This window comes from Dama dama, chromosome 5 (assembly GCF_033118175.1).
Source record: "Dama dama isolate Ldn47 chromosome 5, ASM3311817v1, whole genome shotgun sequence".
Classification (NCBI taxonomy): domain Eukaryota; kingdom Metazoa; phylum Chordata; class Mammalia; order Artiodactyla; family Cervidae; genus Dama; species Dama dama.
In genome coordinates this window covers 87566649-87588110 of record NC_083685.1, presented here as the reverse complement: position 1 = coordinate 87588110, position 21462 = coordinate 87566649, and the positions used below count along the sequence as shown (strand labels likewise).

At 46.7% G+C, this 21462-nt stretch overlaps 2 protein-coding genes across 2 annotated transcripts in view; one reads left to right on the top strand and one right to left on the bottom strand.

The window, feature by feature from the left end:
• Positions 1–4930, bottom strand: part of MYO1D (myosin ID) — a 363713-nt gene extending 358783 nt beyond the window's left edge. The window contains exon 1 of the mRNA XM_061142813.1: positions 4773–4930. Within this exon, the coding sequence (XP_060998796.1) occupies positions 4773–4867 (95 nt within the window). The 5' untranslated portion in view covers positions 4868–4930. The remainder of the gene's footprint in view (positions 1–4772) is intronic.
• An 11984-nt stretch (positions 4931–16914) lies between these two features.
• LOC133055899 (histone H2A.N) lies at positions 16915–20798 on the top strand. Its single transcript, XM_061140986.1, has 2 exons — positions 16915–17076; positions 20379–20798. The coding sequence occupies exons 1-2, from the start codon at positions 16915–16917 to the stop codon at positions 20742–20744; spliced, it is 528 nt and encodes a 175-aa protein (XP_060996969.1). The 3' UTR covers positions 20745–20798.
• The last annotated feature ends 664 nt before the right edge of the window (positions 20799–21462 follow it).

The window sequence follows — 21462 nt, the reverse complement described above, 5'->3', positions numbered from 1 at the left end:
GGCAGGCAGATTCTTTACCACTGCACCACCTAGAAAGCCCAGGCAGAGGCCAGAGATACTGCTGAACAAGTGACAGCACACAGGACAACTCCCCCGCCGCCCAACAACAAAGCCTGACCCCGCTGCGTTGTCAACAGCACAGAGGCGGCGGCAAGCTTGGTCTAAGAAAAGAGATGAAAGATGCTGTGTTATAGTAAAGGTGAGAAGTTGCCTGGAGCTTTGGTAAACACAGGGCTTCCAACCACTGCCTTCACGGAAGAGAAGAACCAGTAAGAAAAGAGGACATGTTAAATTTCTAAAGAGCCAAGACGTCAGGCTGGGCGGATGCCTTATTCTCAAAACAGGAATCACCACCAACAAAGTCAGACGCTGGAAGCCTAAGGTGGGTTTCCTGCGCTATGAAAAGCACTTCTCAGAAGTCCCGGGGAACGGCCATCCACATTCCTCCTTGCTCGTGGATGGCTAAGGGGTGAGTAAGAATGTGGGAGGCCCTGGTGCTCTACGTGGCATGGAAGAAAAGGAACTAAAGGCTCCAGAGAAGAAGCAGCTATGAAGAAAGCAGAAAGAACATGGTGGGGATGCCGTGGATGAAGCTCCAAGTGGCCGTGCGGTGGGTTGGTGGGAACCAGGCCTGACCATGAAGGTGGGAGGCGCTTGTGCAGGCATCTTACTCTTTGATAGGACCCTGGAAGTTGAGTGAGGAGGCTACCACCACCACCAAAGCCGAAGACATCTCTGCCTCCACTCAAAGGAAAAGCAGGGCTTCCCTGGTGGTCCAGTGGTTAAGAATCCACCTTGCAAAGCAAGGCGACACCGGTTCGGTCCCTGCTCCGGGAAGATCCCACATGCCTTGGAGCAGCTGAGCCCGTGAGCCGCAACTGCTGAGTCTGCGCTCTAGAGCCCACGAGCCACAAGTCCTGAGCCCTGCACACCATGGAGCCTGTGCTCCGCAACGAGAAGCCACCGCCATGAGACGCCCGAGCACCGCAGCTCAAGACGAGCCCCCACTCGCCGCAACTAGAGAAAAGCCCATGTGCAACAGCGAAGACCCAGCACAGCCAAAAACAAACCTAAAAAAAGGAAAAGCAACTCAGTAGAACATATCTCCCCTAGCAAGAGACTTGTAGGAGGGAGACAAGACAGCCCTCAAGATAATAGTAGTTTTGGGTATAAGGGTAAAAAAACCACAAGCTGAAACCCCTTCTCAGATACACTGACACACGCTAATCCACATCACCCTTTGAGTCTGGCTTCTTCCAGACCCACATGCACAGACACATGCCTACAATGATTTTTTAAAATGATAATAGTCAGGGGAAAGAGACATCAATTGTACAGATGTCTGAAATAGAGCATTTACCCAAGAAAGGAAGAGAAAGCCGGACTGGTATCAAAATAAGCTAATTCTAAACGGACAATGTCACAAAAGCTTAAAAAAAAAATGTTGTCACAATGGGTGCTACTGTCGGAAAAATTAAAATTCGGTTTGGATGACACAGACCCCTGATACAACTGGAGCTGTAAGTGCCTAAATGCACATCACAGGCCATAAACGAAGCAAAGGGGCCTTGAAAAAAGCCAGACAGACAGCAAAGGACAGGACATTCCAAACAGAAGAGGAAACGCTGCAGCCTGGGCAAGGCAGGAATGATGGAGCGTGTGCACACATATCCACTGAGAGATGAAATACACTCAAATTTCACCTCTATTACAACCATAGATATACACTTAGTACGGACCAACTAGGCTTCCCTGGTGGCCCAGTGACAAAGACTCCGTCTACAACGCAGGAGACTCGGCTTCGATCCCCGGATTGGGAAGATCCCCTGGAGAAGGAAATGGCAACCCACTCCAGTATTCTTGCCTGGAAAATCCCATGGACAGAGGAGTCGGGCAGGCTACAGTCCATGGAGATGCAAAAGAGTCAGGCATGACTAGCAACTAAACAGCAACAATGAACCAACCACCTGTTATTTGGGGAGATGAAAACATTACACGACATAATAGCACCTGGATCTACAGTGGGTTTCTGGTCACATTCTTCAGAGGGAAACAGACATCCCAAGGTCACAAGAGCATAAGCCCAGAAGTTCACACAGCTAAACACTGGAATAGTTTCTGAAGAGACAATCAGGGTGGTAGGAAATTCAATCAGAAGGAGGCCTGCTTTCCACCTGGATCATCAGGATTTACAGCTGGGGAGGAGGCAAGGGTTTGGCTACCCTTTAACGACTCCTAGGAACCAATCCTCCCAACTTTTAAGTAAATCATCAACAATCATTGAACCTGTGCACTGAGAATTGCAGCCAATTCTCAGAGTGGTCGAGTACACACAGGTGAGAAACATACAACATCCGAATGTTGACTGAACCAGTGACTGGGAATAAAGGTAGACCTAGAAACCTAGGCATTACCCAAGGTCATAATAATAAGAGCTGATTCCTCCCACAACTCCGCAACACCTACTCCTTTGCTCCGGACAGCTCAATTCACTATCACCCAAAGAGCAAGCGTGTGCGTGCTCAGTCACTTATTCATGCCCAACTATTTTCGACCCCATGGACTGTAGCCTGCCAGGTTCCTCTGTCCATGGAATTCTCCAGGCAAGAATACTGGAGTGGGTTGCCATTTCCTTCTGCAGGGGATCTTCCTGACTCAGGAATCAAACCCGCATCTCCTGCGTTGACAGGCAGATTCTTTACTGCTGAGCCACAAGGGAGGCCCCATCACCCAAAGAGAATCAGCTTGTAAACCTCACTCCTCTGCTGGCCACTTTATCCATCTGGAATGTTCTCCACCTACACAGATCTTACGCATCCTCTGCAACTCCTCTCAACCCCTCCTCTCCTCCTCTAGAAGGTGTTTCTGAGCCAGCCTAAGGCATCTTTCCCTCTGCTGAACTCCCAGAACAATTAGGTTGTCCAATTACTTGGCAAAGAACTATTTCAGCTCTATAAAGCTTTAACTCGTCTGTTGTTTTTCTGACCTAGTATTTAAATGAATAGAAATTTTCATTTTGCCCCCTATCTTTATTAATATGCGACACTGTTGAGAGGTAAGGACACACCTGATAATTCTTTGGACCCTCCCATCTTACCTCCTGGAGCAGTGTTCCTCAATCTTCTTGGCACCAGGAATGGGTTTCGTGGAAGACAATTTTCCCTTGGGCCGGGAAGGGGGACGGGGAGGGGGCGGTGCGGTGGGGGTAGGGATGGTAGTTTCAGGATGATTTAAGTGCATTACATTTGTTGCACACTTTATTTTTATTATTATCACATCAGCTCCACGTCAGATCATCATCCCAGAGTTTGGGGACCTCTGTCCTAGAGTATCCAGCATAATACAGAATTAAATTGCAAAGTTCTAAGTTCTCTTCTGAGCTAAGTTATGCTCACATTAACAATCTTTCTTAACAGTCAAGTCTAACAAGGCTTTGCAACCAATGATATGTGAAAGCAAAAAATATATATATATAATACAGAAGAATCTTGGAGATCATTATTTCACAAATTAGGAAACTCAGACATGCAGACTGGTTCAAAGTCCTTTGCAGTGGTGGGTGAACAACAGTCTGTGTCCCTGCTCCTTACTATGGCACATAATGAAGCCTGGCTAAGAGCAGATGATGACTATGGGGATTGCAATTTTGAAGATTAAAGAAGTTTTAAAAATTCTTCAAGTTAACACCGGAACTTATACTGAGAAGTGGGATTAGTTAAGCATCCTAACCTAGATTAAGATTTTCACAAATTTAACACAGCACAGAATGGAGTTATATTCAAATCGTGCAAGAAATGGGATCAGGACTTTCAGGAAATGCACACACACACACACACACACACACTCTCCCCCTTAAAAACTCAGTTTTTAAACTCCATTTACTGTAATTTTTTTTTAAAGTCAAACTACTTTAAAGCTCTGCTTACATATATTACTCTCTCAGGAGTGTAATAATCACACGTAAAAGCCTTTCTAAAACAAATTCGCCCTGGAAGCCCATTCCGGGGCGTTGAGTTGTGACTACATTCTCAAGGATGTTAGTAACACAAGGGCTCCATCCACAACTCCTTGAGGAAAAAAAAAAAAAAACTGAAACCATGAATGCCTTGTCAAATTCAGACAGTTTATCTTGGCACTGGCAAGCAGAGCAGTCTCTTCGATGTCTGGAAACGTGTCTAATTACGTTTTTAGAGAGTAACTAAAAAATAGCCAGTGTCCCGGAAAAGACGGCTCAGGGATCACTCCATAGCATCCTGAATGACGTGATGGAACCACGCCAGGAAAAGATAAATAAATAAAGGAGAAGACGAAAGCGAAAAAGAACCAAGTGTGAAACCACAATGAGACCCCCAGACTCTCCGCAAAACAACCCTCCAGTCTTCCCAGGGGCTTGAGGCCGCCAGGACTCTCCCGAAAGTTTTTAATTTCCCTTTTGTTTCCATTAGGTCACCCGGCCCGCCCACAGTATTTACCTGGGGGGCAGTGCATTAGCCTGCCCGGCCCCAAGCGCAGCCTCCAGCTCGGCACACCCCCGATACCCACCCTTCCGTCCGGACGGCACCCAAGGACACCCCTTACTCTGGAACGCGCAGCCCCGGAGCTCGGCACGCCCCTTCCACTCGGATGCGACCGCACCCCGGTATACAACCAGAGAGCTTAGCGGACCCCGGACACCCCCCGCCGCACCCCGAATCCGGCCACACGTCAAGGGCGCCCCCTCTCGGAAAGGCGCCGGCTCGCGGCACTGCGCACGGCCGCTCCGCCGCCCTCACCTGAGCCGGAGGTTGGCCATGAACTCGGGCATGGAGACGGTGTCCATCAGCACGAAGTCCGCCTTCCCGAACTCCAGGCTCTCCTGCTCCGCCATGGCGCCGGCGCACGGGCTCAGGTGGGCGCGGACGGGCTCAGGTGGGCGCGCTCGGACGGCGCGGGGGGCCGGTCCCCGGGGCGTGCGGCGAGCTCGGGCGGGGACGGGGCGGGGCGCGGGGAAGGGGACTCCGCGGCCAGTCGCTGGGAGCTGGACCGGACGGAGGCCGCTCCGCGGCTCCTCGGCGCGCTCTGGGCCGGCGCGGCGCACCCGGCAGTTTCCGCTTCTCCCGCGGCGGCGGCCCGGCGCTGTGGGGGGACGGGACAACGAGACGGAGACGGCGGCGGCTGGTCCCGCCTCTGGCCTTGGTCTGGCCCCCGCCCCGCGACCGGCCCGCCCCGGCCCGCCCCGTCCTGTCCCCGCCTCCCGGCCTCCCCGCCTCCCCGCCCCGCCAGCCGGGGAGCCGCCCTCGCCGGGGCGCAGGCCGCCGCCTCCTCACCTGGGCGGCGCGCACGCGCGGGGCAGCCGGCGGGGGCGCGCCCCGGGCCCGGGCCCTGGCGGCGGGGCGGCAGCGCCCTCTGGGGACCGTCGCTGGGCGCTCAGCGGGGCGGTGCCGAGGAGTGCGGACGTAGGAGGTGGGTATGTGGAATCAAGTTTCCAGAATTGCTGCCTCCCGTCCGGGACTTGGTTCAGTTCAGTTCAGTTCAGTCGCTCAGTCGGGTCCTCTTTGCGACCCCAGGAACTGCAGCACGCCAGGCTTCCCTGTCCATCGCCAACTCCTGGAGTTTACGCAAACTCGTATCCATTGAGTCGGTGATGCCGTCCAGCCATCTACGCTCTTCTGTCGTCTCCTCCTCCTCCTGCCTTCAATCTTTCCCAGGGGCTTGGTAGATGCCAACAAAGTTAACAAAAGTAGCTCGTGGAGTTTCTCACGTGAATGATTCATGATGATTCTGACACTCAGCTGCGACGCTGTCTCCTGATCTGCTCACATTCTCTCCATCCTTAAAATGATGGTTCACGCTCAGGCTGAGATAGTAATAGTAATTAGCTTGTTGAGGGAACCAAAAGTGCTCAGAGTTTTTCTGAGGGACTTGGAGAAGTTAGTAACTTGTCACAGGCTGCTTAAGTAGTGGGGAAGCTGCAATATCACCCAGGTCATTTGACTTATGAGCCCCAGCGTTTAGCCACCTGGCAGATTGCTTTCCTTCTCCATTTCCTTCTCGGTGTTCCCTGATCCATTTTTCTCTTCCGCCTACGTAAGAGTGGCTTCCCACTTGGCTCAGCGGTAAAGTGGTAGCCTGGCTCAGTCTCTGCCTGCCAATGCTGGAGACCCGGGTTCGATCCCAGCGTCGGGAAGATCCCCTGCAGAAGGAAATGGCAACCCACTCCAGTATTCTTGCCTGGAAAACTCCATGGACAGAGGAGCCTGGTGGACTATATAGTCCATGGGGTTGCAAAAGAGTCAGACATGACTAGCAACTAAACAACAACGACAACTAAGCTTGTCATCAAGTATTACCTTATATTGTTGTTAGGTTTTTCATATATCTGTGTATCTTCTCCCTGGAATTATTGTAGGCTTCTTGAGAATGGGATGGTGTCTTAAACTTTTCCATCTCCCCCTTGGCACCCACCAAGGAGCTGTTGTACTGCCTTGCACACATACTTATGAAATGCACAGTGGTCCAATGGGATAGAATGGGTTTTATGTGGTCTCCAGTTTATAGAGGTATTGATCCTGGAAAATTCTTTTGGAGCCCAGACTGCATTTTCTCAGGGAAAATCTATCATAAATGGTTTCTAGGGCAGCTGCACTGCTTTGGTCCTGTGTTTCTACTAGGACCATCTACAGTAAGTCCCCTACATTCGAACCTTCAAGTTGTGAACTTTCAAAGATCTGCAAGTGCGTTCCATCAATGTCAGGTGTAAGTGAAATTGCAGCTCACCCTTGGTCTCCTATTGTTGATGATCCTTCAACTCTACCAACTCCTACCTCTTCTCCCACCTCCAGTCAGCAACTCTTCTTGTGCATTCACTCGATGCCAGCCCCTGTATGCCAGCTGTTGTGATGTACTACTGTACTTTTCAAGATACTGTACTGTAAGATTAAAAATGTTTTAATTCTTGTCTTTGTTTTTTGTGTATTATTTTTGTGACAGGTTATTATAAACCTATTATACTACAGTACTATATAGCCAATTGTGTTAGTTGGGTCCCTAGGCTAACTTTATTGAATTTACAAGTTGGACTAACAAATACACTCTCAGAATGCAATGTGTTTGTATGTAGGGAACTTACTGTATTTCAAAACCTCCTAGCAAATCTAGAAGCCCCCAAAGACCTGGCTGGACTCCAACACTATGGCTGAATGTGAAACGAGTAAACCAGACCTAAGGACCCTGCCTCTCTGTCTGCTTCAGTTGCCAACAAACCACCCTGGCCAAGAGAGAAGAAGACAGCTTGATCACCTCTCAAGGGAGCATATCTGCCATCAGAAAGTCACCCCAGTCTCAGTCACAGGCAGAGCCTAGTGGCAGTCTGACTACCATGAGTAGCTCCCCATCTTCAGAAGGTGCCCTCATTTATGGAGTAGGACCTGTGGGCTAGGTACTTTCCAAGGTAGGACTGGCCTTTGCTTGAGTCATTTTTGTGGGTGAGTCAGTAGCTAAGCAGGTGATTGCAGAAAGCGTGATACATCCTTAAAATGTTTTCATTGGTACATTTTAACATAAAATAGAATTTAAAAAAAAAAAAGAGGAAGAAATCCCAAATTCTGTGCAATTAGGAGCAACCAGGGACTCATTAGAAATGATCACTGAAAAATGAATGACTATGTGTTTCCTGAACCCTGGCATTGTTAAAGCAAAAGTGGTAGGATCTATGGGAAGATACAGCTGTGGTTTTCAAATGGCCAAAGCAAGGGAACTCCTGTATTTATCCATATCTTGTACAGGAGCTGAATGTATAGAACATACACACAACATATGCAAAGGGTATTTTATCAATTTAAAGCCCCAAATTAGTATACAATCAGGCATTGAGACCAGTGAGGCTCTCTTGATGAACCCAGATCTGTCCAGTGGGGCTCGCTGTCACCTTAAATCAGCCTCAGGATTTCAATTTCCTTTCTTATGGATGTTTTGGTTGTACACGTGTGTTAGCCGCTTAGTCGTGTCTGACTCTTGCCACCGCATGGACTGTAGCTCACCAGACTCCTCTGTCCATGGGATCCTCCAGGCAAGAATACTGGAGGTTCTTATTTCCTTCTCCCGGGGACCTTCTCAACCTAGAATCAAACCCAGGTCTTTCACATTGCATGCAGATTTTTTACCGTTTGAGCCCCCAGGGAAGCCATTCAGTTGTACAGTACCAAGAAAATGCTGATTGACATGCAATTTGTTACTGGTACAGTTTAACATCCATCTGTTTGAAAGGCCAATGCATGCCTACAATCTCATTTATTAGTGAAACATTTATAAGAAGTTTCAGTATACTCAGAAATGGCAGGAGAAGCTGAACACTGAGGTCTACACTCGTACAAGGTAACGTGAGTTACCTTGCTCATTAGCTCATTATTTAATAATTAGCTCATTATTAAGCTTCTTTGTGATAGAAATTTGGATATAAACATTTGGATGTGTAGGTTTGTATTACAGCTTAAAATGTACTAAAAACCAAAATAAAAGTTAACATTGCCAATTGTTTAGTCACGTCCAACTCTTTTCGACCCCATGGACTGTAACCCACAAGTCTCCTCTGTTCACGGGATTTCCCAGGCAAGAATAGTTGAGTGGGTTGCTCCAGGAGATCTTCCAGACTCAAGGATCAAACCCGCATCTCTTGCATTGCAGGTGGATTCTTTACTACTAACTTAATTCTTAACAACTAACTTCTCTTCATTCCTCCACTGTAAGCTGCAACATCACTTCCTCCAGCAAGGCTTCCATGATCTTCTAAGTCAGGTCGGCTATCCCTCCTCTGTGACCCCACAGCACCCTGGAAGTGTTACCCACATTATAGGCTGAATGAACCTAGTATTGTCCATCTCTCTTACTAGAGTGTCAGGACCTTGAGGGCTGGAAGCTGTGCCTGTCCTGTTTTGGGAAAGTTACTCTGACCCCTTATAGCACTGTGCTATAAAAATCTGTTCTTTGGGACTTCCTTAGTGGTCTGGTGACTAAGAATCTGCCTGCCGATGCAGAGATGCGGGTTTGATCCCAGGTCTGGGAACTAAGATCACACATGCCGAGGGGCAACTTAAGCCCGGTGCTGCAACTACTGAACCCTCACTCTGGAGCCCATGGTCCACAACAATAGAAGCCATCACAGTGAGAAGCCTGTGCACCGCAACTAGAGAGTAGCCCCCCCGCTCTTCACAACGAGAGAAAGCCCGTGCGCAGCAGCAAAGACCCAGGGCAGCCATAAATAAATTTTTAAAACTTTTGAAATCTGTTCTTTGTGTAGCATTTATCTTTCTCATCTCCTGTCCCTGGAAGCAGGTCTCAGGGCTCTGTTCACTTCTCTCCTGGAGCCAGGCCTGAACGCTTCCTGTTCACACTGAACAAAAAGCCGTTGTCCAAAAAAACCCTTCAGCTTTTGCCACCTGCTGCAGAGGATCTGCTCTGGGTTCTCCCAAACAATCAACTCTGAATTTTCCACAGCAAATATTTGCTCCCTAGCTTCTGCTTTCCCGGAATGCTTCTGGGCTGCCCCACCTTGTCCCTCTTCACCAGGTGCGCTGTATCCTGGAAGACTGCTCAGTGTAAGTCCCACAAGAGGGAAGCAGGAAGACCAGGAAGAACACAGTCACACAACATAGTCAAAGGGCATCTTATAAATTTATTGCATTTGGGCATGCATGCTAAGTCGTTTCAGTTGTGTCTGACTCTTTGCGATCCTATGGACTGTAGCCCACCAGGCTCCCCTGTCCATGGGATTCTCCAGGCAAGAATACTGGAGTGGGTTGTCCCTCCTCCAGGAGATCTTCCTGACCCAGGGATTGAACCCGCCTCTCTTATGTCTTCTGCACTGGCAGATGGGCTCATTGATGCCACCTGGCAAGCCCCAAGTTTATAGTATAAGCCCCAATTATTCTAAAGCAAAAGTAGAAAGGCAAATTTATGTTGCACAATAACTTCATAATGCACTTGCAACTATATGGAAATGATATGAAGCTTGCTACTGTAGATATTGGGTTGGCCAAAAAGTTCATTCGGTTTTACCATAACTACTTCTGAAAAAATCCAAATGGACTTTTTGGCTAACCCAACATTATCCGAAACATATCCCAAGTTAAGAACCTTTGGGAATTCCCTAGGGGACCAGTAGTTAGGACTTGGCGCTTTCACTGCAGGGGAGACCAGGTTTGATCCCTGGGTGGGAAACTAAGATCCCATAAGCCTTGAGGCACAGCCAAATTTTTTTTTTAAAATAAAAAGGAAGAACTCCTGAGCTAAGGGAGGTTCTAATCATTGGGAAATGGAGAAGAATTTAAGCAAGCCATCACTGTCAGCATCCTATGAGTCACCCAGACATGGGCTGTCCCAAGAGCGCATCCCCTGGAGTGGGCACAGAGCCACATATTTAAGGCCTCAGGAAAGACAAAGTCAGCTGGTAAAGGAAGAAACAGCCTGAGACTGCCTCCAGAATTTTCCTTGCCTGCAATAACATAGTTTCTGACTGTAAACATTTCACTGGAATGTATCCTTTTTGCTAATTATAGAAGTGCTTATCACATGGAATTGGAGTTGGCTTCCAGGCAGGGTCCTAAAGCCCCCAGGACAGAGGCCATGCCTTACTTATCTTCTCTCCAGCCCTCAAGCTGTGCCTGATGCCCTTTAGATAGATAGATAGATAGATTTTTTTTTTTTTTTACTACTCCGGGTCCGTGTTGCTGCTCAAAGGCTTTCTCTAGTTGTAGTGAATGGGGCTACTCTCTAGTTGGAGTGCACAGGTTTCTCACCGCAGTGGCTTCTCGTGTTGTGGAGCACAGGCTCTAGACCACGTGGACTTCAGAAGTTGTGGTGCACAGGCTTAGATGCCCTGAGGCATGTGGGATCATCCTGGACCAGGGATTGAGTCTGTGTCTCCTGCATTGGCAGGTGGATTCTTAACCACTGGGCCACCAGGGAAGTCTCGATATTTCTTGAATCAAGTAGGTGAATTAATTAGTGAGCTAATTTATTTGTAAATGGAGTGTGTTGGTGTAGGATTAAATTTTAGGGAGGATGTGGCATCTTTCTATGCCCTGTGCCAGAAAATCACTGACGTGAACTCTTTGGGCCATTGGAAGGAGTCCTAGAGCTAGAAAATTTGGGAGTGTGATAGGAACCCACAGGAGGGAAAACAAAGAGGCACAGCCACAATCAATTCATGGATCGACGGCATCTTAAGGCAGGATGTCTCACATTCTAAGGTGTATAAGAATCACTTGGGATCTTGTTAGATAGAAATGCAAGCTCAGGTCCCATCTGAGTAGATCTGAACTCATCGGATCACGGTCTGCCTGTTAACAGGATGCTGCTACCGCCAGCCTGCTCACCAGACTCTGAGAAGCAAGATTAAAGGAAGCATAATGGCCATGTAATCAAACGTACACAGCCCTTTACAGATGGGGAAACTGAGGCCCAGAAAGAGCTGCTGACTTTGACTGAGTCGGAATGAAGCACTGGTAGAGCAGAAACCTGAACTTAAAACTTCTGATTTGGGTAGTGGATCGTTTCCACTAGTCAACATGAATATTCACTCGTAAAACAGTGTGTGTGGGGGGTGGGGAGGGAGAGTAAAGAAAAGAGCAGCACCCTAGATCTTTTCTGGGTAACACCAGGCTCTCACTACCCCATTTCTATTTTTTTAAAAGATTTTTTGGTCATGCTGTGTTTGTGGGATCTTAGTTCCCTGACCAGGAGTCTAATCCATTGCTCCCGCAGAGGAAGCTTGGAGTCTTAGCCACTGGACCACCAGGGAAGTCTCCCTACCCCATTTCTAAGTGTGTGCTGTGTGTGGGGTGATGTCCTCCTTTCCCCCTGATGCTCCTTTTTCTCCTCCTTTTAGAAGCTTGGAGTAGAAGCTGGAGAAGATATTGCTAGGGTCAGGAAAAGTCTAATTCCTTTCTTCCCTCCACTAGACAAAGTAGCAAATAGTACAGATAACATCTACCATTAATGTCTGGTTAGTATCCATAGAACTGACATTCTGGAAAGAATGTGACATCATACTCAAGTGACAGCTTCTAATCTACCTCCCAGAGCCCCTCTCCTCCTGCCATTCACCCAAGGTTTCTTAACCGGCGAGCTGCGTCTGTACCCGTCTCCTAGAATTAAGATCACGAAATAAGGTGATGTTAAAATGCGGTAATATGCGGGAAATAAAGTAATGTTAAAATTAAAGTGCGACCCCCTGACTTTTTCTAGTCAACTGGATTATTTCTTCAGACTATCTGGAGACAGAAGTCTGGGATATTACTCAGCCATGAAAAGGAACGAAAGTGGGTCATTTCTAGAGATGTGGATGGACCTCGAGTGTGTCATACAGAGTGAAGTAAGTCAGAAAGAAAAAAACAAATGTATATTAATGCATATATGTGGAATCTAGAAAAACAGTACAGATTATCTTATTTGCAGAGCAGAAACAGAGACACAGAGATAGAGAACAAATGTATGAACACCAAGGGCGGAAGGTGGGGTGGTGGGAGGAATTGGGGGATTGGGATTGACAATATATACACTATTGATACTATGTACAAAATGGATAATTAATAGAACATATTATATATAACATATTGTATAGCACAGGGAACTCTATTTAATGCACTGTGGTGACCTAAATGGAGAGGAAATCCAAAAAAGGGGATACATGTATCTGGATGGTTGATTCACTTTGCTGCTCGGCAGAAATTAATTACACAACATTAATAACACAACATTGCAAAGCAACCATACTACAATAAAAATTAATTAAAAAATAAATATCATGAGTAGTACTTCCACCCTAATTCTGACAACCTGAACTCTTAAAAAAAACGATACAAGGGAAATTTTTCAATGATTTAAAAGTAGAATCCACAAGACCTGGGAGACCTCAGAGGCCATGTGAGCCAGTATCCCACCCAATGCCTGAATCCCCTCCACCATGTGCCACAGTGCCTGGATAGACCTGGACCAGTTGACTCAGTAGGCCTCCTCTGCAGCGTGCAGACGTTGCCACACAAAAGTAAGCTCTATGCCCTTTCACTCAATCTCAGTCCTGAATCACCAACCAGACTCACTCCATGCCCTATATGTCGACCTCTGCTCAACCTCTGTCTCCTCCTCCGCTTGTGTTACTGTCCCATGTAGGAGTTCGGTTTGCCCTTTGCATCTGCTCTTCCACCAAGAGAGGACCAGGTTGAGGTGAATTGTAATCAAGGAGGGTCACCAAGATCATAGTCAGTGAAAGAGGAGCCTCCTGTTTTTCTTGAGCTGACCTGCCTTTTAGAGTTTCTCTCCAGAGAACCCTATTTTCTCTGATCTCTTTGAACTCTGCCTTCTCGGCCTTAAGGTCTGTGTCCGACTGTGCTATCCCTTAGCCATGTCACAGCCGCTTTCTCCCAGCGTCCCTCTCCTTTGCAAGTCTCTATTTAGCTTTTCTGTATGGAATAGGATGGGCTTTCCAGGTGGCGCTAGTGGTAAAGAACCCATCTGCCAATGCAGGAGACATAAGAGATACAGGTTCCAAACCCGGCTTGGAAAGATCCCCTGGAGGAGGGCACAGCAACCCATTCCCATATTCTTGTCTGGAGAATCCCATGGACAGAGGAATGTGGCAGGCTACAGTCCTTAGAGTCTTAGAGTCAGACATGACTGAAGTGACTTAGTGCACACACACACACACACACACACACACACACATACACATATGGAATAGAGCAGAATTACCCCAACCCTCAAGAGGCAGAGATAGTAGAGAGGTGCCCAGACTTTAGATACCTGTACTAGTGACATAGGATAGGGGTTGGGGCTCTTCATTTTTGTAAGTAGTCCAAGAGATTCTGCTGCAGGTGGGCAGGGGGCCCAACTTAGAGAACTGTTGATGGGAATTTTGGTGTCAGACATTGGTGCTCAATTCCTAGCTCTGCAACTTGCCACCTGTGTGACCTTGAACATCTTAGGTCAACTTGATAAGCCTCAGTTTCCTTATCTTTGTTAAAGAGATGAGAAAACCCACCTCTGAATATTAAAACCATGAAATGAGATGACGTCTATAAGGTACTTCATATAATTCAAGGCAGACAGTAGGCCCTCAATGAATATGAGCTAGCGTGGCTATTAATGTAGTTGCTTCCTTTATCTTCAAAATAGGGAAATGATTAGCAGGTATCATTGATTGCAAGTTCTTTTAGCAGACTGAGATTCCTAATAGATGCTGGTGGGTCTTCTGATCACCCTCTGATGTTCCTCTGTGTGAGTTTTGTGATCCCATTGGTAATTTATTACCATACCCATGCAGAGCCACAGGTCTGACACTTAGTAGGGTGTCAAAATGTGCCCAGTATTTTGCAATGAGAGAATGCCATCTGGCCAGACCTTCTGTGCTACATTCCCATGGCAACACCACATTTGTTTTTCTCACCCTTCCCCCAGATGCTCTCCAGCATCTGAACATCGTGACACTGATTCAGTTCCTTCCTGGCTGGACCCTTCCTGCTACCCAGCTCCAGTGAAGAGTGTGTGTGTGTTCAGTCCTGTCCAACTACTTTGCTACCCTATGGACTGTAGCCCGCTAGGCTTCTCCATCCATGGAGTTTTCCAGACAAGAATACTGGAACAGGTTGCCATTTCCTCCTCCAGGGAATGCCCCAATACAGGGATTGAACCCGCATCTCCTGCATTGGCAAGTGAATTCTTTACCACCATGCCACCTGGGGAGCACCAGCACCCCCCCCCCCCCGCCCACACACACACACAGTGAAGAGTCCTATCTAGCAAAGTCTTGATGATACTTGCCAGTTTTTACTTTCTTATTTGCATTAAAATATCCAATTCACTTCATCCTACAATATCTGCTCTAGGCATATGTTTTTAAACAGAGAAATGAGAGAGGAAGCTGGCGAAAAGCAAGGAGGAGTTGGAGGGGTAGGTGGGATGTGACTCTGACAGCCAGGTAAGACGGTATTGGACACGACTTAGTGTCCAATAAGTGACTTAGCATGCACAAGAGGGAACCACTTTTCTTTCATGGAAGGGTTCAATTTAGCTTCCGTCATTATCAAATGATTAATTCAGAAGACTTGAGCCTACACTATCGATAAGTTACATCCCAAGTTCTCCATCAATGAAGCATACACGTAGCAACTGCACAGAACACACAGGTAATAATCAGGGTCGTGGAGTCCTGGTGCTCTGGTTCAGAAGGTGGCAGAGTGTGGGGCTAGAAGCAAAGGTTCAGGGGCTGGTTCTGAGACTGAGGCACGGATGCGGCCTCAGGCAAGTCACATCAGTCTTCTAAGTCTCCCTTTCCTCTTCTGTAAAGTTCGAGTAATCCATACTAAAATCTTACTTTGTGATGTTGCTATGATAATTAAGCTAGATAAACTACACTGAGTGCCCAGCATGGGGGTCTGGGACGTAAGGCTCAATACAGGCAGGCTGGGAGTGCTTCCTACTCACTAGCCTCTCCACTGAGGCTTTGACACAGCTCATAACCAAGTGGGAGTGGGAAGAGTGTTCCCGTCTGGTCCTTTCCATCTTTAGAATGCTGGTTCTGTGGTGTCCTCTTATCTGTTGGTTTGTGTCAGGCTGGTCACGTCCTTGTAGCTGAGCTGATGTACTAATTTCAGGGAGTTCACGGCCTCTCTATCTACAGTTTCTCAGCCTTCAGTCTTGAAGGTACCGTGACTTGCTGGCTTTCCCCATCCAGGTTTTGTCTCCCGAGTTCCCAATTGCATTTGCATAACCAGGCATGCACTTGCCTTTTAAGAGAGACATTTCTCTCCCAAGGCAAATACAAATATATACATGGAGCCTAAGTATCACGTCTGCGAGGAGTTTCTCCTCCAACCCTGACTCTGTTGTAGTTGCTTTAGGAAGGCCTTATAGACTAGTGGTCCCCAACCTTTTCAGTTCCAGGGACCAATTTTGTGGAGGACAATTTTCCCACGGACCGGGGGTGGGGGGATGGTTTGGGAAGATTAAATTGCATTACATTTATTGTGCACTTTATTTCTAATCTAATTATGCCTCTGATCTGACAGGAGGTACTGGCCTGTGGCCCAGAAGTTGGGGATCCCTGCTATAGACCCATGAATCCCAAATATGGCTGCTCATGAGATTCACCTAGGATGCTTTAGAAAAACAGCTTCCATTTCTGGTCTTTTTGAACTGAAATCTTCATGACTAAGAAATACCTGAAGTTAGGCAGGTTGTATGACCCTAAATGACCCTGGTGCTCATCAGCAAAGAATCTGCCTGCAATGCAGGAGATTCAGGTTTGATCCCTGAGTTGGGAAGATCCCCTGGAGGAGGGATTGCCTACCAACGCCAGTATTCTTGCCTAGGAAATCCCATGGACAAAGGAGCCCGGTGGGCTACAGTCCATGAAGCCACAAAGAGTCAGACATGACTGAAGGGACTTAGCCCAACTCAGAACAACAATGATCCTAAACATGATAAAAATCATTAAATAGCATACTTTAAATGGATGGATTTTATGGTATATGAATTATATCTCAATAAAAATTTGCTTTAACTAAAAACAAAACAAAACAAAGAATAACTTCTGAGATGAGCATTGCCTGGTTAATGGATGACTGTTACATCAAACAGGATGCTATCTTTCATGTGGGATAGAACCAAAGAACGCTTGGAATTTCCCACCTCACGCTCCTTCGGGAATATAACCCATGCCAGCTTTAGACCTTGAGGACTAAATATATCTAATAATATCTAATAAAGGTCTAATAATGTTTCTTGAGGATTTTGAAAGCCTTCATCTCTTGCAGGTGCAGTCACTAATGACTGATTTTGTTAGGAGTGATTGCCCTCCAGCACTTCCTATAAAACCTCTTTGAATGCACCCTTACCTACAGCCAGTGCTCTGAGCTACCAGCCTCAGGATAAGCCTTCCACATGCATTTCATTTGCTTACATGGCCTACAGTTCCCTAAGAGGAAGCTCACAATTTATATCACAGCCAAAGAGAAGGATGAGTGGGTCCGCTCTGCCACTGGGAAGAAAAGGAGGAAGAAGAAGGAGGCATATTTTAATTACATGGGGAAACTCCTAAAGCAAGTGAGTTGGGACTCTGTTTTTGGAAGCTTAGAACGGCCAAGATGGATATCATGCTAGTGGCCTTGGGTGTGCCCTTGACTTCACCTTCTGATACAGGAGGACTTCCTCACACATGGAGTTCCTGAAAGGTCGGGTGCAAACAGCTGCTATAAACTGGATCTGCAGATGGCTGCTATCTTTTTCTGCTTGCCTTTCTTTCTGTTGGCAGCAACTCTGAACACCTGAGCTCTTGGTGTCTGCTTTTCTCGTATTTGTTGACAGCCAATCTGTAAATTGATTCTCAAACGCCCCGCTCCGCCCCCTCCACTTTTCCTGCAGAGAGGGGATTTGCCACCTCGTCTGTCCTGTTGCTTTGAAGGGTTGCAAATAATCAGGTTTTCATTCAATGGTCCTCTGTACTTAGAAATTTCTTTTTAAAATTTTTACTTATTTGGCTGTACTGGGTCTTAGTTGTGGTATGAAGAATCCTTTTTTTTTTTTTTTTTCCTTAGTTGTGGCATGCAAAATCTTAGTTGCGGCATGTAGGATCTAGTTCCCTGACCAGGGGTTGAACCCAGGCCCTCTGCATTAGGAGCATAGAGTCTTAGCCACTGGACCAGCAGGGGAAGTCCCTGTATTTAGAAATTTCTTTAAGTGTGTAGACACTAATTTTTTTTTTTCCTGCCCACCCAACTTCAACTCCTGGCAAACAAATTCTAGAAAACAAAGTCTGCAAAGTCTTCTCCTTCAATAGAGGTTATAGGAAAGAGAACAATGAGACTCTCTGAAAGATGTGTTAAGGCTTGATTTGGGATATCACTTCTCTTGTAAAAATTGTTTATTTTGTATTATCATTGATTTACAATGTTGTTTCAGATGATTTAGCTGTACATATATCTTATTCTTTTTCACATTCTGTTCCCATATAGGTTACTACAGAGTATTGGGGAGAGTCTCCTGTGCTATGCAATAGGTCTTTGTTGATGATCTATTTTATTTATACTAGTGTGTATATGGTAATAGGATTTTACTTCTTCGTACCAATGAAGCAGGGCTGAATGTTCATATCTGTGATTGTACCAATGCCCTCAGGAGTGTCCTCTGGAATCTGTTGTTTATCCTGGAGGAAGGAGGGAAAATGAGATTAAGGAAAGACAGGAGAAGGAGAGAAGGTGTGTAGTCAGAACAGGGTTCTCGACCACAGCACTGTTGACATTGGGGGTGGGGTCTGTCCTGTACACTGAGGGATGTGGAGCAGGACCCCTGGCTTCTACCCACTAAATGCCAGGATCCGCGTCCCTCCCGGCTGTGACAACCGAAAGTCCCCACAGATTCTGCCCAATGTCGCCTGGACGGCGAAATCACCCCCAGCTCTGAGCTCTTTGCAGGAGATCATGCATTGGGCTGAAAAGGCCCGGGGTGGGAGAACTTGGACTGAGAAGTCTCCTGAGCATTTGTTTTCCCTTGGCTTCTCCTTAACCTCGTGGGTCTGGCAGGCCACCCTGCTTCTTCAGGCCTCCAGAGATTCAGGTCTGTGCCCTTGGGGCAGCCTTTCAGAGGGTGCTGTGAGGATAAAAGCAGATGTTGGTTGGGTAAACCTATTGAGTGCTTGCTTAAGTGCCAGCCAGGCCTGCTGCCGGAGCTCAGATGAAAATGATGGAAGTTCTGTTGGAGAGGCGCTCACTTGTTGCATTTTGCAGCCGTGACTTTGTGGCTGAAAGGAGGTGCTCCAAAGCCAGATGGCCTGGGTTTCTACCCAGGCTCTGCCACTTCCTGGCAGACCTGGAGCAAACGACTTTCTCTGCCATGGTTTTCTCATCAGTAAAATAGAGAACGGAAGTACCTCCTCTATAGGGTTGTTATGGCTAACTGAGAAAACCTCTTTAAGACCTTTAGAATACTGCCTGACATATAGTAAGTACTCAATAAATGTTACGTTTTTTTCCCCTACACCAGAGGTTCTTTAACTTTAGACCCATGGACATTTGAGGGGGGCTCTATGTATGGCTTCTAATAGATCTAGGAATTCCCTGAAATTATATGTAAAACTGGGTGTTTGTCTCTGTGTGGGTGTGTGTTGTGGGGGGCATTGAGGAAATACCTGTAAATTATGAAAACTAGGAGAAACTTTTAGAATCCCACCTCAAAATTTCCCTTTCCCCCAAAAAGAAACTGAGGCCCGATGTGAGACTATGACTTGCTAACCTGACCTCTCACGTCCAGACAATTAGGATTAGAACCCAGGATGGCAGATTCTCAGGGCAGCACTCTTTGGGCTGTTCCTGCTGCCTCTGTAACTTCAGACAAGGATGCTGAGAACATAGGCAGCCTGTGATACAGGCTCTGAGAACAAAAGTGCTCTGGTCCTCGGTTGGCAGGGCTGGGGGGTGCTTGTGTGGAATGCAGATAAGCCAGAGGTGAGAGCTGGGGAAGAGTCTTAGAGGATGGGTGGGATTTGAAAGGTGGCGTTGAGTGTGGGCCTGGGGGGTAGAGGTGACAGAGACACAGCAGCGTGAGGATTGGATATTCCCTGCTTGGCTGGAGAGACTGTTGGCATAAGGAAGTAAGGCTGGAAATTAAGAAGTGTTAAAGTTCAATGTTCACTAGTATGAACACAGAGTAAAAGTATGGCTGTTATTGCCCAGTTATGTCTGATTCTTTGCGAGCCCAAGCACTGCAACTCGCCAGGCCTCCCTGTTCCTCCCCATCTCCTGAAGTTTGTCCAAGTTCATGTCCATTGCATCAGTGATGCCATCCAGCCATCTCATCCTCTGATGCCCTCTTCTCCTTCTGCCTTCAGTCTTTCCCAGTATCAGGGGCTATTCCAATGAGTCAGCTGTTGGCACCAGATGACCAAAATATTGGAGCTTTGGCTTCAGTATCAGTCCTTCCAACGAGTATTCAGGGTTGATTTCCCTTAAGATTGACTAGTTTGATCTCCTTGCTGTCCAAGGGAGTTTCAGGAAAAAGTGAAAGTATACTGGAAGCTAAAACTGTTTCGCATCTTCAGAAGGCATTGGGTGTTAACTCTGCTTCTATTAGGAAAAATCAAGGCACAAAAGTTGAAGTGACCAGAGTTAACTGGCATTATCCAGACAAAAGTTATCTTTCTCACACAACTGCAAATCCCCCTCCCCTGCTCTTTCTCAGAAAGAGCTGACAGGTACAATGGCTTGGTTTCCTTCATCACATCCCTCCCACTGTCCCTCGGGGTGGTTTGTGTGGTAGAAGCCAGGGGTGCATGGATTTGGTGTTGGACCATATGTTCCTGACTACGGGAGCCTTGACTTCTGTGTCTCAACATTATGCTGTTTCTGTGCTAGGTCCACCCAGACTTCAGTGGGCGCTCCTGGATCTTGGATGCCCTGAGAGCGCTGGAGGATTGGCAGCTGAAATGGGTTAGCCTGGAGGCGGTCAGATTGTCTCTCTACAACCACAGAAGAGCTGTCACCAGCAGAGAGATCCTCAAGGCAGTCAAGCAGAGATGCTGTCAGAAGAGCTTAGGAATATATGAAGTGGATCTCCATGGCTCTGTTGTTGAAATGATTGCACTTGTCCAAAAAAAAAAAAAAAAAAAGAAAAAGAAAAAAGAAAAAAATTGGGTCTTTTGGAGGGTTAAGTTGAAGGACAAAGTATCTGAGAAGTACCCACTGAAGCAGGGGTCTTGCTGTGACACACTTGGTCTCTGATCTTGTGTTTTTAGCCCCTGGTTTAAGCTGCGGAAAAAAACAATAAAGGAGAAGGCACTTGCTCTTGTGTGTGTGTGTGACGCTTGTTTATGGTTTTAACAGTTTTTTCTTCAGCACACATCTCCACTGCTTTGAGCTTAGTTATTATATTTTTGGACACAATTCAACCGATTACACTCTGGACTCACCATTGCTTCCTCTACTCCAACTTCGGGCATGGGGATGGGAGCACTGCTGCACTGATAGGAACTGAAATATTTTTTTCTTAATTTAAGCACCTGTACTTTGACTTATGGAAACTAAAATATAAAGGAAAAAGGAGTTTGTTTGCTCTTTGAATATAAGACTCATGACATTGGTTATCTATATGGCACCTAGAATAACAACGTATGTAATGTGTGGTTTGGAATAAGAAATGGCAACCCACTTTAGTATTCTCTTAATTTCATGCAGCCACGAAATTGAAAGACTTGCTCCTTGGAAGAAAAGCTATGACAAACCCAGACAATGTATTAAAAAGCAGAGATATCACTTTGCTGACAGATCCTTATAGTCAAAGCTATGGTTTTTCCAGTAGTTATGTATGGATGTCAGAGTTGGACCATAAAGGAGGCTGAGCATTGAAGAATTAATGCTTTCGAATTATGGTGCTTGAGAAGACTCTTGAGAGTCCCTTGGATTGCAAGGAGATCAACCCAGTCAATCCTAAAGAAAATCA

Excerpts from the sequence above, each read along its gene's own strand:
- LOC133055899 (XM_061140986.1), top strand. The coding sequence starts at position 16,915 with ATGCATTTCATTTGCTTACATGGCCTACAGTTCCCTAAGAGGAAGCTC. Across the intron at positions 17,077-20,378 it reads TGGGGAAACTCCTAAAGCAA|GTCCACCCAGACTTCAGTGG; the intron begins GTGAGTTGGGAC and ends TTTCTGTGCTAG.